This window comes from Triturus cristatus, chromosome 3_2, assembly GCF_964204655.1.
Source record: "Triturus cristatus chromosome 3_2, aTriCri1.1, whole genome shotgun sequence".
NCBI classification, from domain to species: domain Eukaryota; kingdom Metazoa; phylum Chordata; class Amphibia; order Caudata; family Salamandridae; genus Triturus; species Triturus cristatus.
In genome coordinates this window covers 307,741,395-307,758,691 of record NC_140584.1, presented here as the reverse complement: position 1 = coordinate 307,758,691, position 17,297 = coordinate 307,741,395, and the positions used below count along the sequence as shown (strand labels likewise).

At 42.7% G+C, this 17,297-nt stretch overlaps 1 protein-coding gene across 3 annotated transcripts in view; it reads left to right on the top strand.

Annotated features, from left to right (window-relative positions):
• RPS6KA1 (ribosomal protein S6 kinase A1) overlaps positions 1 to 17,297 on the top strand; it is an 860,823-nt gene that overhangs the window by 407,753 nt on the left and 435,773 nt on the right. For all 3 annotated transcript variants that reach the window (XM_085647731.1, XM_085647732.1, XM_085647733.1), the window contains one exon: positions 4,776 to 4,892. In XM_085647731.1, coding sequence (XP_085503857.1) covers positions 4,776 to 4,892 — 117 coding nt within the window. The remainder of the gene's footprint in view (positions 1 to 4,775; positions 4,893 to 17,297) is intronic.

Genomic DNA, 17,297 nt, shown 5'->3' with positions numbered 1-17,297 from the left:
ACATCCTACCTTCAAAACAGAACTAATGTCATCCATACACCTCCTTTCTCTTGCAAACCGTACTTCACAAAAGCAGAGGTGCCGTAAGGCTCTATCATCTCACCCATGCGTTTCAACATTTACATGAAGTAATTATCGGCTCTGATCTATCAATTTAACCTAACCTGCTGTAACTATGAAGATGACACACAAATATTCCTTAAACTGGAAAGCCCCAAATACATTGTTAACTCACACATTTTCAGTTTTCTCAGAGCCGTGGATCAGTGGACGACATGGAGCCATCTCAAATAGAATGCTTCCAAAACTGAAATACTCACATGTGGCTATTGGCTATTTGTTAATCTCCCAAAACCTCCCTGTATCTGTCCTGACAAATCTTTGTGGTGTCACTCTCCCCTTACTTCACTGGCATCTCTCCTACTCTCTCTCCATGATGACCATTATTGAACACTTTCTAGTGTAGCTATTACACTCCCCTTCTCCCAAGGTGGTAAGCTGTCTTCTGTCCTATGTGTCTCTTCTCTTCCTTGAGATACTGGCCATTGTGTCATATTTACAGTCCTATCCACATAGCCACTCCATCTTTCATCTTCTGCATTTCTTCGCTGTGGGGTTGACACCCGCTCTCTAAATGCCCTTCCTGTAGTGTCCCTTCTCTGCAACAAACAATGTTGCTGATGATATATATTACTGGGCATCACTATCTCCTAGACTTTGATCGTTGCTTTTATCCTTCGGAGGGGGGTGGGGCGTGGGGGTGCAAACTGTGCTTCTAGTTATTTTGAAAACGGAGAGTTAACTATCCTGTTTACTGCCTTGGTATACTCACAAGTTTTGGTTTTGGCTTTTGTGAGGTGCCATTAGGGATGGCTTTTGGAGATTGGGGAGGGGCGGGGGGGGGGGGCAATTTCAGGGTTCTTCAATCCCACTTCGGTTTCTTGTAGCTGCACCAGCGGATAGATACTAGGTACCTTGGGAGAGGTGCTCATAAGATTGTTTGGTGGTGGGGGTACAGACAGGGTACTAGTGGCATCATCTTTTGGGGGAGTCTTTAGATGCATCACAAACTTGCCATAAAGCTAAAATAGCTTCTCTCTTCTGTAGTTTGAGTCCTGCATATTTAAGTCTAAGATGTGTAGTAATGTGCTCAATTATGTTGCCTCTTTTGGCCAGGGATGCATTATATCGTTGTCATTTTCTCTGATCATGTGTAAAAGTCATTTGCATACGAGCCAAGGGAGTCTCTGCGATCATTCTTATTTCTAATGCTTTCTACAATATAACTTTTTATCTCTCTGTACAAATATTATTGCTCTTTAAAAAAACTTGCACAAGTATTTAGAGAATCGGAAAATTCATCAGCTCTTTTCTGTCTTAACACTTATGCAATGCACATAAATATTAAAAGTGGCTTACCGTTTATGCGATGCACAATAAAATATCAATGTATGTCTTACCAATTATGCAACTTTACGCAACATAATTCTGTGGCAACATTTAATTCATACACGCGCGCACTCCTCGTTAGCATAAAATATTTAACACTTCTACTTCTAAATGATCATGTTATTCCATTCTAAACAGTAAATGCAGTTGGCAACTCCTGGTCACTTCCCTCCATGCTGAGAGAGGATTCCTTTCAAACCATGCGTATTTGAGTCCATGGAATGACTTCAGGACATTAGGTCCAGGGCTGTAATTTGACTGTTCAGATTGTATCTGGAGATAACGTTTAGCAACACCAGCTTTTCAGCTGTCCCTCTGTGTCAAGCATTGTAATGCATATTGGCGCCTACCAATTTCAAATTACCCACATTTACCACTTCCAACGTTATATTGGGAATATCAAGTTAACCAGTTATATAGCTCCTTAACTCTTGTGCAACACATGTACACAATACACAATCTTGCATGCAGTACCCTTATGTCTCCTACAACCGTATACATATTATATTTACATCTTCGTTTAGCATTGCCAAGAGAAACACTTCAATACACAAATCTGGAACATAGTCCGCTCTGTCTTCACTTTAAAAAGACAGCAGTCCCTGGATCCTCCCCAACCACCGCGTTCAGGCAGAACTTTAGCAAACACGGTGTCTGCTTACCTCATCAAAAGGTGCGCAATGATCTATGCAGCGGGGATAGGCGGTCTTCTGTTGTCAGCAGTCAGGTGGGGGCAAAAAGGGACCTCCTATCTAACTTACTAACTGTTGCAGTGTGACTAAAACCATCAAAATAAAGACAGACTCCTTTTGGCAATGCAAAGACAGCTCTTTACTGTCGTGACATGGAGACAGACCTTCCTTACACACAGGCAGGTTGCCTGTCTCTCTCAAATTGCTGCTTCACAGGCAGCTCTTTTTATGCCCAATTTACACAATGCTTTACTGCAAAACAGCAAATAATTGACTTGCAGGTTACAGATTGAAGAAGGAAACCCTCAAAGAACTGTCATCCCAGAACACCAAACTATGACTTAATCCTCTACACATTCTTTAATGCACTTCAGCAGTGCTCGACAAATAAAGCATTCCTCTACTCGTGAATGCATATGCATTTGTGGTAAATGTAATTTCAGTGAAGTGTGTGCTTTTATCATTGTGCACCTAAGACCTCCGTGTGTTCTAAGCTAACTTAATTTCCTGCACCCATTGTCTAATCCGGTTATAATCTATTTGGAAGCACAAAGTGTGTGTCTGTGATCCCATGTGCTAAAACCATAAATATTTTCATGCTTGATAAACATGATTTTCCCTTTAGCTGAAACCCTTTCAAGTTACCTATTTTGTGTCCACAAGTGCACCTTTCTCTTGTCAGCGCAAGATTTGGGCCTCAACTGCTCTTTCACCACGTGCAGCTGTGTGCTTTCTGCTGGTGTCTGTTGGCACGCTATGTTTTAGTTTTTCACATTTTCTACTGTGTTCATATTTTACGTTTCCTAGCACATTATACAGGCAGGGTGGGTAATATTCTTAGAGATTTTTTGCACAATCTTTATTTTATTTTTATATACATGTTGTGTAAACTATTGTTTGCAGTTAAATTGGCTGGGTTTCCATAACTAATTTCCCATTACGTTTGTTATTCTTTTCATTACCAGTTGTGTTACAGACTGACCCACTATGGTTTTTAAGAGTTCTCTATATATATTCCACTGTACCCATGGTAACTCAGGCCTATTATCTTGTGTTGTGATGGGACCTAACTGTGGTACTGTTACTCGGTTGTTATGTGCTGAATCTGGAGACTCTCAACATTACAAATTAATACATTTCTATGTTGATTTTACCTGCTCTTTCTAAATCAATCAACAGTATGGTTCTACTGTGTTCATCCTAATTTGATATTACTGTATTAAAACAGACTCCAAAGCAATAGGGTTGGCACAGAAATAGTCAATTTGTTCTTGTGTGCAGTGTTCTGTAAATAGGCTTTCTCGTACTAGCTTCTCTTCAATGCTCAGCTTGATTTCATGTTTCCCCCCCTCATTGCTCTGGGTCCACCCCCCCCCCCCCGTATATTTTCCCACTGCTCTCCGATTCACTTTTGTTGTAGTCCTTCTCCAGTTGGGGGTTGTAGGAAAACACTTAGAAAAGACAGGTCACCCCAGATTCTTCTCTTTTTGCTGGGCCCCATTTTATTGCTGGTTTTTAGACTACACTCTTGGGCACTACTCATGCCCAGTGTATGTGATATCAACTCTAAAACATGGAGAAATTGTCTAATCCCCGACTGCATATTTGATATTTCTATAAGGCCATGCTATATGGTGTGTAAATGCAAGAAAAGTTAACTGTCACCTCTGGACAGCAGCACCTGATGTGCCATCCAGTAGTGTGAACAAAGAAAACATGGCTTCTGGTGTACCATTGTAGCCTGACTGCTACCTTGTAAAACCTGTAATGTGACCTGTTAAAACCATTTTTGATAGGTAAAATCCTCCTTTTTAAATAGTAGTAATTCACTCATATGTAAGCCTTGTAGCCCACACATCAGTGTGCATGGTATTTAAGTGAGACAAGTCAGAAATTAATATTACCATCGCCCTACAGTGACAAGCCCAACAAGTTTTTTTTCACTTTGGCAGACCTTGAAATACTATCACTGTGTCTCTGGTAAAGGGCCGACTAGAAACATAATTAAACCACTATTTTTAATAGTTATTTAAAATCAAATTCAATGCTGATCTTGGATTATTAATAAATAATAAAGTAACCTTTAGAGAGTTACCTTTTCCCTGTCGGAAGGTCCTGGGGGCTTATTTGCATTCACTCCATCAGTAGCGCAGCCAGTGATGAACCCTGAAGAGGTGTAAATGAGGTGTGAAATTCCCCTCTGGAGCAAATAGTAGGCTATGAACAGGCAGAGACGACTCCCCTGAACCCCACTGGATATTCAGAGTGGATTATGTGGGCATTATGTGGTCATTTCCCACACAGTATTCTCCTATACAATCTCTTCATTCTTTTCCTCTCCATTTGACAAGAGAACCAGGTGCATGGGTGGCACAGGGAATAATCTGCCTAATTATGTGGTTGTGTCCTAAATCAGTCTGCCAATAAGCCATGTGAGTGTTAATACAGATCCTTATAGAAGTCCTTACACCAAATTACAGAATTGTTTCACAGGCGAGGTTTTATGAAAGTTGTTAACAAACACTTGTAGGACAGTTTCGGACAATGGATTGAACAGTGTCTGTGTGGGGAAGGATTTGACCATCCCATAAATAAAGTTCCTGGATGTTTACAACTTTTATTAATTTATTTCAGGATGAGGGCGATATCAAAGAGTTTAATATCACCCATCACGTGAAAGAAGGCTCAGAAAAGGCGGACCCCTCCCAGTTTGAGCTTTTGAAAGTCCTCGGACAAGGATCCTTTGGCAAGGTGAGCTAATCTATGACCCTGCTGCTTTTGGTGGTGTGGTTGACCCCGGAGAAGGCAATACACAACCTGCCAAGTCACATAATTTCTTAACATTTTAAGTCAAGTTTACCTCTAGTGTGGAAGCAGTATTGTGGCGTCAGACCACGCACTATGGATTGTGAGGCTGCAGATTATGATGCTAGTTGGTGCCGACTGATGGCATCAGTTGCTGATTCTGGTACTGTGATGCCAGAGCAGCTTGGGTTCAATATCATATTAAGTGATTAGAGCACTTGATGCTGATGTACTGTCTGTAATGACTTGCTCCTAGGGTCAAGGACACGATGCTGGTCAAAAACAAATTATTCAGAGACTGGAAGCCTCTCTTCATTATTAAATGAGAACGGTGAGATTTAGAACACTTGACTGTGTGTTCTCGGCTAAATCTTCCAAACAAATACGACATTTTTGGTCATCCTTTATTAAATTATATGCACATATACATGTTAATTCTCCTTTCCTTTTTTTAGTTTTGACGTTTAGTTGCACTGGTAAATTTACTGTATCTATTCATACTCACCAGGTCTTCGAGTCAGCCTCCTTCAGCCATTAGCTTGAGACATTGTTAATCACTGCTTTAATCAGCCCACAGGAGTATTCATTTCACCTTTTCCTTGGTTGCTTGGGTGTATCTTTCTGAACCCTATGAATACATGAGGGACAGTGTAATGACAGTCAATTCTGTCATTACACATTTAATTCTTAATCTCATCCATACACAAATCAATCCTTTTTAGGTCTCGCCTGACACAGCGTATGCATGTTTACTTAAAGAGGGATAAGAGCATGCCCATTGCTTGGCTTCATCACTCTAGTTTCCTTGTTTCTATTTGGTCAGCGTGTGCTGGCTACACTTCTTTGTATGTTTGTCCCTTCTGTGGAGCATGGCCGAAGTACTGATCCTTGGCGACTCTCCTTTCACCGCTTGTGTTGTGGGAACTCCTTTATTCTTTTTTTTTTTTTAAGCACTTTGTGGGAGTGTGTGGGTTGGTCAGGGACGGCAGTATAGCCACAGATCTAAAAGCACGTTATTTGTTTTATAAATCCAATGTTTACTGCAATTTGTTTGTTTATGTTCACATGTCCCGCCCCACTCCCTTGTTGCTGCTTGCTTGCCCTGTCCCACCCGACTCCTGCGTTGCTTGCTTGCCCTGTGACATCCACCCACTCCACTCTCGCGTTGTAATGTGTAATGTATGTAAAGTGCTGACGATTACAAGCGATAGATTAACAGGGTGTGTGATCATGAAAGGAACCAATAGCGTCTAGTCAATTGTTAATATGGGAGGAATTTGCTCATAAAAAACGTCTTGGCTTCTTTTTTGAAAGCTGTAGTGGACGCAATTTTTCTAATGCTCGGTGGGAGTGAGTACCAAATTCTTGGGGCAGACCCAGAGAAAGCTCTGTCATATGTTCTCTTCTTACGGAAGAGGGCAGGTTTCAGTAAGAGATCTCCATGGCTCTGCGAGAGACTTCTGCCTCCTGATAATGTGATTTTCTGTGCTAGGTACAATGAAGTTTTGTAGTGAATCGCTTTGTGTGTGATACATGCCAACTTTAGTTGGATTCTTGCTTCGTAAGGTAGCCAATTAAGCGCTTTCAGATGAGAGGTGATGTGGTCAAATTTTCTGGAGCCTGTAATAAGTCTTGTGGCCACATTAAGACATGCGTTTAATGGGGCTGTTGAAATCTTGGGTTGTCCTGCTAGAGTTGTGCATCCGTATTCTATCCTCGAGATTACTAATGCCTGGTCTGCCATTTTGATGTCTGAAGTAGCTATGAAAGGTTTCAGTTCTCTAAGATAGCTTAAATGGAATTGGGCATTTTTTGCCATTGTGTTCATGTGGGAACGCACGTTCAGGTTCTTGTCTAACACAATTCCAAGAGACTTGGTTGAGTCTACTAGATCCGGGGCACAGTTTAGCGCAGTGATCAGCTTGGTCCATTCCATTATACTCGCCGTGCTTTTTTGGGAGGAGATCAGAAGGAATTTTGTTTAATGCAGGTTTAGCTTGAGATGATTATTAGTTAGCCAATGAACGGTCCTTTTTAACGCCTGGTTCATGATGTTGATCTCTTCCACCGAAGAGATCTTGATATATAACTGTGTCATCCGCATACATGTGGAAGGAGATGTTTGCCTGTTGTAAGAGTTCTGTTAGAGGTTCCATATATGGATTGAATAGAGCGGGGGATAGTGTTGATCCCTGTGGTACACCAATAGGATTTGGGGCTGATGCTGATAGGGTTTGGTTCACCATGAATCTTTGTGATCTGTTTTCTAAGAAGGATCTAAACCACTCTAGGACTGCGCCCGCTAACCCCATCCTTTCCTTCAGTCGTTCTAGAATTGTGGCATGGTTTACTGTGTTGAATGCAGATGAAAGGTCAAACAGAATTAGAAGGCAGGTTTTGTTGCGGTCTAGGGCAAGTAGAGCGTCATCTACTATGTGAAGAATTGCTGTTTCAGTACTGTGATTAGGTCTGAACCCTGATTGGTAGTCATTCAGAAGTTTGAATTCTGTGATGTGTTGACTTAATTGTTGTTGAACACATTTTTCCATAACTTTAACAAGCATGGGGATATTTGTGACTGGACGAAAGTTGTTGGGGGTATGTTATTCTGTAGATTTTTTAAAGATTGAAATGACTTGCCCTGTTTTTAGGCAGTCTGGTAATGAGCCTTGCTAAAGCGAAGCATTAATAATCTTTGTCCAAACGAGGATGAGCAAATGGTTTATTGTGGGCCAGTATTTTGCTGGTAGGGGATTATTGAAATGGTTGTTTGGTTTCATCGTTGAGATAATTTTGGCAACATCTTTGTAGTCGTATAGCTTGAAGACTGACCATAATGCATTGTTTTTAGGATGTTAACAGAACTGGTTGAGAGTGAGGCTTATCTGTAGGGCTGTTATGGTTCTCCGCAGTAATTGTTTAGCTCCAACTCCAGGGATTTGGCTTTGGTTGTAAAAAAAGAAGAGAATTCTTCGCAACTGATGTTTCGTTTTGGTAATTTTAGTGCAGATTTGGCAGTTTTATTGGATTGCTCCCTTAGCAGTTCAAAGAGTTTCCTTGGTCTGTTTTTTGCATTATGCAGTTCTCTTCTAAAGAAGTCCTTTTTTGATTTTAGAATACTTTTATTGTAGGCGTTTCGGGTCTGTCTTAGTCGTTTTAGATGGGGTGCTGAAGGGTGTTGTCTCCATTTTCGTTCAGATAATCTGAGTGAACGTCTTTCTTCATTGAGGGATCGGTTGAACCAAGTGTTTTTATCTTTGTCTGGCATTCTTTTGAGTTTTAAAGGGGCCATGTCCTCAATTATTTTCAACATCGTGGTGTTGTAGTATTCTGTAAGTTCGCTGACTTCTGTCTGGTCTTTAGGAGGTTGCAGATCCTTCTCACGTCGTGCTACCAGATTCTCCATATTGAGCCCTTTGGTGTCACAAACCCATTTCCTGGGTTTGATTGATTGTGCGGCTGTTTTCGTTTTCATGTGGGGTATTTGGAAAATAATGATGTGGTGATCTGACCAGTCGCAAGGAATTCTCAATTGTGTCAACCGCTTTTTCCTTAGATATGATCCAGTCTAATGTAGAGCCTTTTGTATGGGTTGGTAGCTGGCATTCTTGAACCAAAGATTGATCCTTAAGGAAGTCTTTGAGCAGATTGATCTTATTATTGTTTTATATCTTCGCAGTGAAGATATAAGTCTCCTAGAAAGATATCGTTGGAATAAGGAGTAGAGTTTGCTGTGATGACTTCTATCAATTGGTCTATGAACCTGGTGTTTTTGCCTGGTGGGTGGTAAAACGCGTGAAGTTTGCAAAGTTGGTTACCTATGGATCTTAAGGACAGACCGAGGTATTCACATGACTCAAGGGGGTCAGATTGTACTATCATAATGTCATTTCTATGTATACAGGCAATGCCTCCACCCATTTTGTTTAGCCTGTCGAGTCTCACAATGTTGTAGTTCAGGGGGGACTAATAGATCAAGGCATGGGGAGGATGATTCCGAAAGCCATGATTCTGTTATGATAGCTACGTCGATTTCCTGGTTTAAGATGAGGTCCGCTATGTCTGCAGCATGTTTCTTTACAGATATACATTTGAGTAGTAATCCTGAGATTGGTTTCAGTGGGATGACTTTTGTTGTGTTTTTCGGGAATTAAAGTCACTTTTTGCAGGGTAAGGTTTGGTTTTCTGTGGTTGGTATTTGTAGTTCTATTTGTATTCATTGGGACTAATTGAATGTTATCTACATCTTCCTAGCAGTAGGATTTGTATCTCCGCATCTGTCAGATATCTGAGTTGATTACGAGGTCGGTGTAGTCTGTTTGTCGCCGGCAATGGGATAGTATTTACAGTGTTATGCGGTTTGTGTACTGATTTTGGAAAAGCTCAATTTTTGATAGGTATTTTTCTGAGAGGTGTAACATGTTCTTCATATCTCTGATAGCGAGTTGCAAGGCCTTGTAGGTCTGGTTCGCTTGACAACTGAAATTATCTAATTCCCTTCGGGAACGAGGAGAGATGAGAGAATGATGGGGTGAACTAGATGGTATGCTGGTTAATTCCATCTCTGGGAACTTGAAGCTACTTTTTGTCTTTTCTGTAGATATTTTCCTATTTGTTAATGCTATCTCCAGATTCTTATTATCGGCCCTATGATTACATCTCCAGATGTCCTTGGTTTTGTCTGCTCACTCTGTCCTACTGTGTTTTTTCTAAGATAAGGTATGGCCCGTTGAAGGGGCTAGGCTCCCGCGGGTTAGTAGGAGGTACTGCTATTGTAGTGTGTTGCGGACTGTTGATCCTAGCTTTGGCGATTCTGGGTTCCCGTTTCGACTGTGGCTCTACAGCGCCTAGAGATTCTACCTTGGTGGATTGACTCTTGTGTGGGGTACCTGCTTGTGAGTTGTTTTGCTGTTTTTTCGAGGGAGGGCGGTTAAGAACGCATTCTTTTAAAATTGTGAAGTGTTCTTCAAATATTTCTAGATATTTGTTAGCGGCTTGTCAGTATTGTGCCGTTTTTGTAGCATGTTAGGTTTAGTGTAGCTCTTACTTTTCGTGAGGTCGTTATCAGCATCTTAGTGCCGTGTTGAATGTTTCTTAGTTCCTGTACGTTTAATAACTTAGCCAGGGTATTGCGCCATTTTGTCATTTTAGTAGTGAAGAATATTAGGTCGTTAATAAAGGCGCCTTTGTTATGTTAAAGGAGGGGTCGGAGATGAAAGTTTCTGGGTTTTTTCGAAGAAGGTTGTGTTTAAAAGTTTTGGTTGCATTTTTAGAAAAAATAGGGGGGTATGATATAGTATAGGAATTCTTTCCTGCGTGTTTCAGAATGGTCCTGGTCATAATTGCGTTTTGAGTATTCATCCGTATCTATTCTAACCTCTTTAGTAGTGACTGTCTTGTGGTAGGAGGCAGATTAGGGAGATATATTGAACTTGTTTCCCAGGCTGATATATTGAACTTGTTTCCCAGGCTGGTTGCAAAATCTGAGAAGGGGGATGGACGTTGCAGACTGATAAAAACCAATAATTGACGGTTACTCCAACTTGTTTGCCTCATTGTTGGGATCTTACAGTGCAGTCCTATTTCTATGATCGAACAAAGCGGTACAAAAGGGGGTGGTGATGGACTGAGCATCAGAACCAGTCAAACACTCACACCCAGTCAACAGATCTGGGTATGCAAATCAGCCTGACCCTGAGCCTCATGGGAACAGTCCAGCCCGAACTGCCAAGCCATACCTTCCCTGGACCGGAAACAAGCTTCCTAGGAAGCTTGTTTCCGGTCCAGGGAAGACATGGCTTGGCAGTTCGGGCTGGACTGTTCCCATGAGGCACAGGGTCAGACTGATTTGCATATGGCCATGTCTGAACTGGGGTGGCAGAGTGGGCTAAAGAACGGTGATGGATCAAACCCAGATCTGTTGACTGGGTGTGAGTGTTTGATTGGTTCTGATGCTCCGTCCATCACCACCCCATTTTGTACCGCTTTGTTCGCCATAAGTTGGCAGGGTATGCTCAGACGTGAGTCCCTTGCTTCACTTTGCCACTGGATTCAAGCAAGCCTGGCTGAAGATGGCTGAAATGCCAGAAACCGGTCCTAGTAAGCTTGTTTCCGGTCCAGGGAAGGCATGGCTTGGCAGTTCGGGCTGGACTGTTCCCATGAGGCACAGGGTCAGGCTGATTTGCATATGGCCATGTCTGAACTGGGGTGGCAGAGTGGGCTAAAGAACGGTAATGGATCAAACCCAGATCTGTTGACTGGGTGTGAGTGTTTGATTGGTTCTGATGCTCCGTCCATCACCACCCCCTTTTGTACCGCTATTTCTATGATCAGCAGTTTTCCTATCTCCCAGAGGGTATATGTCCTCTTTCTATTACTGTTACTATTGGAGGAGGCGTGGCCTTGGTCAGTTCACTGGAAAATGTCCTCTTTCTATTATTTATTATTGGAGGGGGCGTGGCCTTGGTCAGATCACTGAGACCATTTTGTTTCTTGAGGGTAATGTGGGGAGGAAAGATGTCTGGGGCAATAAATCAGGTCATTCCCAAGTGAATCTCAGCAGCTTTTTTCGGTCTGTTGCTTTGTAAGACTGTCTTAACCTGCTTATTACTTTCCTTTTTTTTTTTCTTCTCTTTCATTTACCTGCCATCTGCAGGCAGCAGCCCCCAGTGCTCCCCGGTAGCTCCTACCTCTTCCGGGATTGTTGTTGCTTGCTCTGCGCGTTGTTGTTGCCCCGTCCCTCTCACAACCCTCCCACATTGTTGTTACTTGCCCCCTCCCGCATGGTTGCTTTCCCTCTCCATCCCCAGCCAGAAAAATAAAATGCTATGACGCGGCCAGTGCTGGTCACATCATAGCACTTTATTTTCTTCCACCTTTGAGCCACGCTGCACAGCAGCCGTGCTGCTGTACAACCTAGCTAAACAACCTTGTCAAATTCAATAACTCTTATGTAGGTGAAATCTGTTGGGTTTACCAATGCTTGTTTTAAGCTATTTGCACTGCAGCAGTAATTTTGTTATTGCTTTTGTCGGTGTTCGAGTGTAAAAGTCAAACCTGTTGGCTTTGACTGTGCTTGTTTTCATTCTCATCCTCTCTAATATCCAACAGTAATATTTGCATGCAAATTTAACTTTTTAAAATGTAAGTGCGTTGTGATTGAAAAGGAGCTATTATTTTGATAGATTGTTATTGTCTACTTATACCCAATAAAATAAAGATTGCAAAAAGAGAGAAGACATTGGGTAGGCCAATTTGTATCTGAGGCAAGACATATTAAGGAATAACTGACGTTGGCGTACGTCAGAAGGGTGATAGATAGAGAAACTGTCATTTTGGATCTGTACCTTCTAATTCAGTTGTTCATAACCTTTCGATTTATGTGAATCCACACTGAACAATTACCGCAATCAGGGGACCCTCACTGAGAAATGATTGGAAACCGGGGGCCATCGGCCTAGGCAATTTCTACATTTTGAACCTCAAAACAATGCACAAAGTACAAAAACAAGTGTACACCAAACACAAATGCACAAATATATTGTATGATTCACAATCAAATATAGAAAAAGTTTTAACATTTTCAATGTTGCTACTTTATTTATACTTTATTAATTTTATATTCGTTTTAGTGTTATTTAATTTCGTAATGCGGTTGCGGACCCCCTGAGTAGGCTTTGCGGACCCCCAGAGGTTCTTGAAACCACTGTTCTAATTCACAAGGCAAAGCAGTGATGAGCACAAGACCAAGCATTAAAACCGAATGCTAATCGCAGAGTACTTCTTCATGAAAGGTAGTGCTTGTTTAAGATCTTCAAACTGGTGTTCAAGGTTAATGATGCATCAGAATGGCACTGTAGCTGGTAGCTTACCAACGGTGGACGATAATCGAGCACTGAAAGGCATCAAAATGCCAGTAAAAACTGGGTCACCGTAATGTGGACAAAAAACGGAAATTGACCACAAAAATGCAGTGGTGGTAACTACAAGTATATGTAACAAATACGATCCTATATGCCCATGGGTAGGGCACGAATTCTAAAAAAAAAAAATAAAAAAAAAGTGTGGAGACTAACCCAGTTAGGCGGTATGCAAGTGACATCATGGCGCGGGGCATGACATCACGGCGTGTGACATCGCACGTGGCATCACAACACATGACCTCAGAGGAAGGAACCTCAGATCTTAACACCTCACATATGTTTATCAGGTGTAGCATGAGCACATTTTAGTGCATTACAATATATAACAAATGAGATTTTGCGTTGGGGTTGTGGCAAAAAATTTGTCATCTTGGCGCTAAATCTGGGCCTCAACTTACACTTTTTTTTTTTTTTTTTTTTTTTAACTCTGTCACAAAAAAATTGGCAACAAGAAGAAACCTAGCAGTAAATCTGTTCTGCTTAATTGGTTGCAAAGTCTGTATTTTAAAATATGTTATAGGGTTAAGGCACATGCTGCAGAGATCTTTGTGTGCCAGCTAAATCTTAGGGAATAATAATAATGGTAAAAGAACTGTGGAGGATAACGTATTTGCTGGAGAAATCTGTATTTTGTCAAGTCCCAGTTTTGAATCAAAGTAGCATAGAGGGTTAATATATCGCCTGCAAAGCACATTATGTAATACGCAGATGACAGATTTTTATTTTATGTAAATGGGTAAGTGGGTTACTGCTTTTAACACAGAGATCCTTTTGTCACCTGCAGTTCATGAATTTTAATCCTTCTAATATGACACAGTGAGCTGTGGAGGACATGTGACTCCTACACCTTGTAACCCTTACTGTCTTGCGTAACACAGCCTGTACATTGATTTACCCACATATGATTTATTGTCCATGTATAATGTGTACGTGTGATGTTAAGCGCTCTGACACCATGCATAGGGATGAGTAGTGCTAAAGCGCTACAAAAAAATAAAAGAAAACAGCGGTATTAAAAATTTTGTGTAAATACTGGGACAGACCAACATATCTTAGATTCTTACAGTGCATGCATATCTCTTATACACAGGGACTGAACAAAGTTAAAAGCATGTCTCTCTTAGTACCAATGAAGTGATAACAAGCTCTGATCCTTTGTTTTCTCTCAATTGCATCTAGGTGTGAGGCTCTCTAACTCCCAGTGAGGATACTCAAACCAAGGGAGACCTGATGGCCCCTTAACTTAGGCCTTTGTTATGAGCCCAGCTGGAATCTGAAAAATCCCTTCCTGCTCTTACTTTGCTGCTTGGAAAAAAATAAGACAACGTGCAGGCGCTGCTGAAAGTATTTTTGTGTCTGAAAATTACACCAGGACAAATTTATCATATTTCTGTGGGGTCCAACCTCTTGGCAGGGTTGACGGCATCCACCCTCTGAAAATAGTGGCTAGACGGTGTCTACCCTCGTGTACCCTCGACTTGTGCACTGTCCACAGGACCATAGTCAATGTTCATTACCGCAACAAAAGTCGCATGTTAAAAAACGGACACTTCGTTAGTGAGTCAGTGGAATACACAATCTAATTGGTATGATTGATTCCTAAATGAATTTAGAAAAAAGCACAGGACAAACAGTTTCTGCAAAAATTGTATTGTACCAATTCATGTTTAGTAAAAAAACGTGAGTTGGGTGCAGATAGTTCAGACGACACAGTGCTCAGAAAGTGAATGTATTTACACAATGTAATACATAAGATACTGTTCAATTCCCTGTGGCTGAGTATGTTATTCCAAATAGTTAAGAACAAGGTAGTTGTCCAAATTCTCAGTCCCTTTGTATTGCTAGCATTAGACAACCAATTGGGGGAGGGGTGGAGTTGGGGGGGGGGGGGTGTTGTCAGACAGTATATCGGGAGTATATTTCCTTTATGAGCACTGCTTCTTCTGGACTGTCTTCACTCAATTCATATTTTATACAGCACATACTGTAAATTGGTACAATGCAATTATTTACAGAAACTAAGGGGTCTATTAGGATGGCGGACGGCTGGCCGCTGCCAGGCCGGTGGTGAACATCCATCCGCGATCGCAACCCGGAAAACCGCCGGTCATATTAGCATGGCGGTGATGATCGCGGCAGTGACAAATTCCGCTTGCCACTTTTCCGCCGGTAGCAGTCCGCACGCATGCCTGGCGGGCGGAGCTGGACCTCTAAAATGGGGTCGGTGCAGGGCCAGGCTCCGCCGGCATGATTATGATGGCGACGGTAGACGGCTTTTCCGCTGTGGTGGAACCACCATGAAAAGGCATGCGAAGAATGTCTCTGGGGGCCCATTGCGGGCCCCCAATGTGTTGGGGAGGGCGGGGGGGCTGTGGGTGCACTGAGGCTTGAGCCGGGAGATTAGAGACGAGCTGAGCGCTTTTCATAAAAGGCAAGACATTGTTTGCTTGTTTTGCACAGATCATTGGTTTAAACCTTGTTTTGCACAGATCGTTGGTTTTAACCTTGTTTTAGTACTAATATTTTTAATGAGTAGGGGCGTTTTACTGTGACTTTTAAGTGGCAGAGTTTAAGTGGGGGCATTCACATACTCGGGCGCGAGTGACAGGAAGTGCCGCCATCTTAGGAGTAGTCAAGGTCAGCAGACCAGGCCACCGAGTCCACGCATAAAACGGAAGCTGGCGCGAACGCGCAGCGGGCGCGCCGCTGGTGCGCCCAAGTCCAGCCCAAGTCCAGCCCGTCTGCACCCGTCCGCGCCCGCTCAGCGCATAGTACCAGGGACCCTGGATGTGTTGGCACAGATTCTCGGCCTGTTCGCAGGTATGACAGCACAATGCTGCTTAAGTTAAGAGGGGCCTCCATTACTAAAGTTTGTCCTTGTATATTCCCCAACACTCCTTCGCCAGTGACGCCGGAGAGTTGTGTGGGCTGTGGATCCAATCTCCCGAGGATCCTAAACCTACCAATCCCTTGTGAGAAGGAGAGGACGAGAGGGGCAGGTAGCAAGGAGAATCAAGCAATAAAATGTATCCTAGTTAATGTGAGGTCTCTAGTCAAACACAGCGTAGAATGTGCTAGACTTATGGAGGACCTAGAGGTTAAGGTGGCCTTCATTACGGAGACCTGGACAGATGCGGCATCTGGGCCGGATATTGTGATGGCCACCCCTCCAGACTTTCTTTGCCATACACTGGATAGACCAATAGGGAAACGCGGAGGTTTGGCAGTGATTTATCATTCAATCAAGGCTGCCTTCCAGCCAATCTCTATGGATACCAGTGAGGCATTATTTTTTAATCTTTCTCTCACCTATCACCACTCCTTTAAGGGGTGTCTCCTATATAGACCGCCAGGATCTAAGAATGCTTTCCTATCCTCCCTGGGTACTCTACTTGAAAAAGGAATGCTCGCAGAGGCTTTCTCAATCGTGGGAGATTTCAATTTTCATTTAGAGTTGACGGAAGAAACTGACACGGTTGCTCTGAACGATCTGATGATGACCGCTGACCTGAGGCAACGGGTAGTGGGGGCCACGCATAGGGGAGGGCACGCCCTGGATGGGATTTTTTCCAACCATCAGAATCTACATTTCAGGGGCATTCTCGCTTTGGTATGGTCCGACCACTCTGCGGTCCAATTTGAGATTCTGCTGCCGGAGTCATATAAGGAAAACATGGGCCGTAAGGATAGTATTTGAAGAAGAGCTTGGAATAAGGTGGAGGGAGCTACCTTTAATGAATTGTTAGTTTCCTCCGCAACGCAGCTGTCCTCTGAAGTGAATGTGGCCTGTCAAAGCTATACAGGATGGCTACAGCAGGCCTGTGATAGTGTAGCTCCAAGTAAAGTCCTGCGTCCCACAAGAACACACCCCTCGGCCCCCTGGTACTCGGAAGAGCTCAGGAATCAAAAGCTCATTTGTAAGCACTTTGAAAGAAGCTGGAGAAGCAATTACAATGATATGGAGAAAAAGTTTATAAAGCCTACTTGCTGTCCTATAAACAGGCAATTGCGGCAGCCAAACAGATTTACTTCACTGCACAGATCATAAAATCTAAAAATTCTACTAAAGAGTTGTTTAAGACGGTGGCTTCTTTGGCTTTGCCGAAGCCTGTGGTAATCCAGCCTAGCCAGGCACTTTGTGAGGACTTGGCCAAATTCTTCCTGTCTAAGGTAGAATCCATTTACACGGTCTTTAGTAGTTTAAGTGCGGGGAACTCAGACGGTTGTATGGAGACCCCCACTCCAAAGGGGGCGCACAGCCCGGTGTTCGAGAATTTCCTACCAGCACTTCCCGGGGAGATCCAAAAGCTTCTCTTGGAGGCTAATTCGGGATCCCCTTTTGACCTTTGCCCCGCTAGGATAGCGAAACTGGCTTTGGGTCCAATAGTGGAATCTCTTACCATAATTTTTAATTTAATGTTTGAAACTG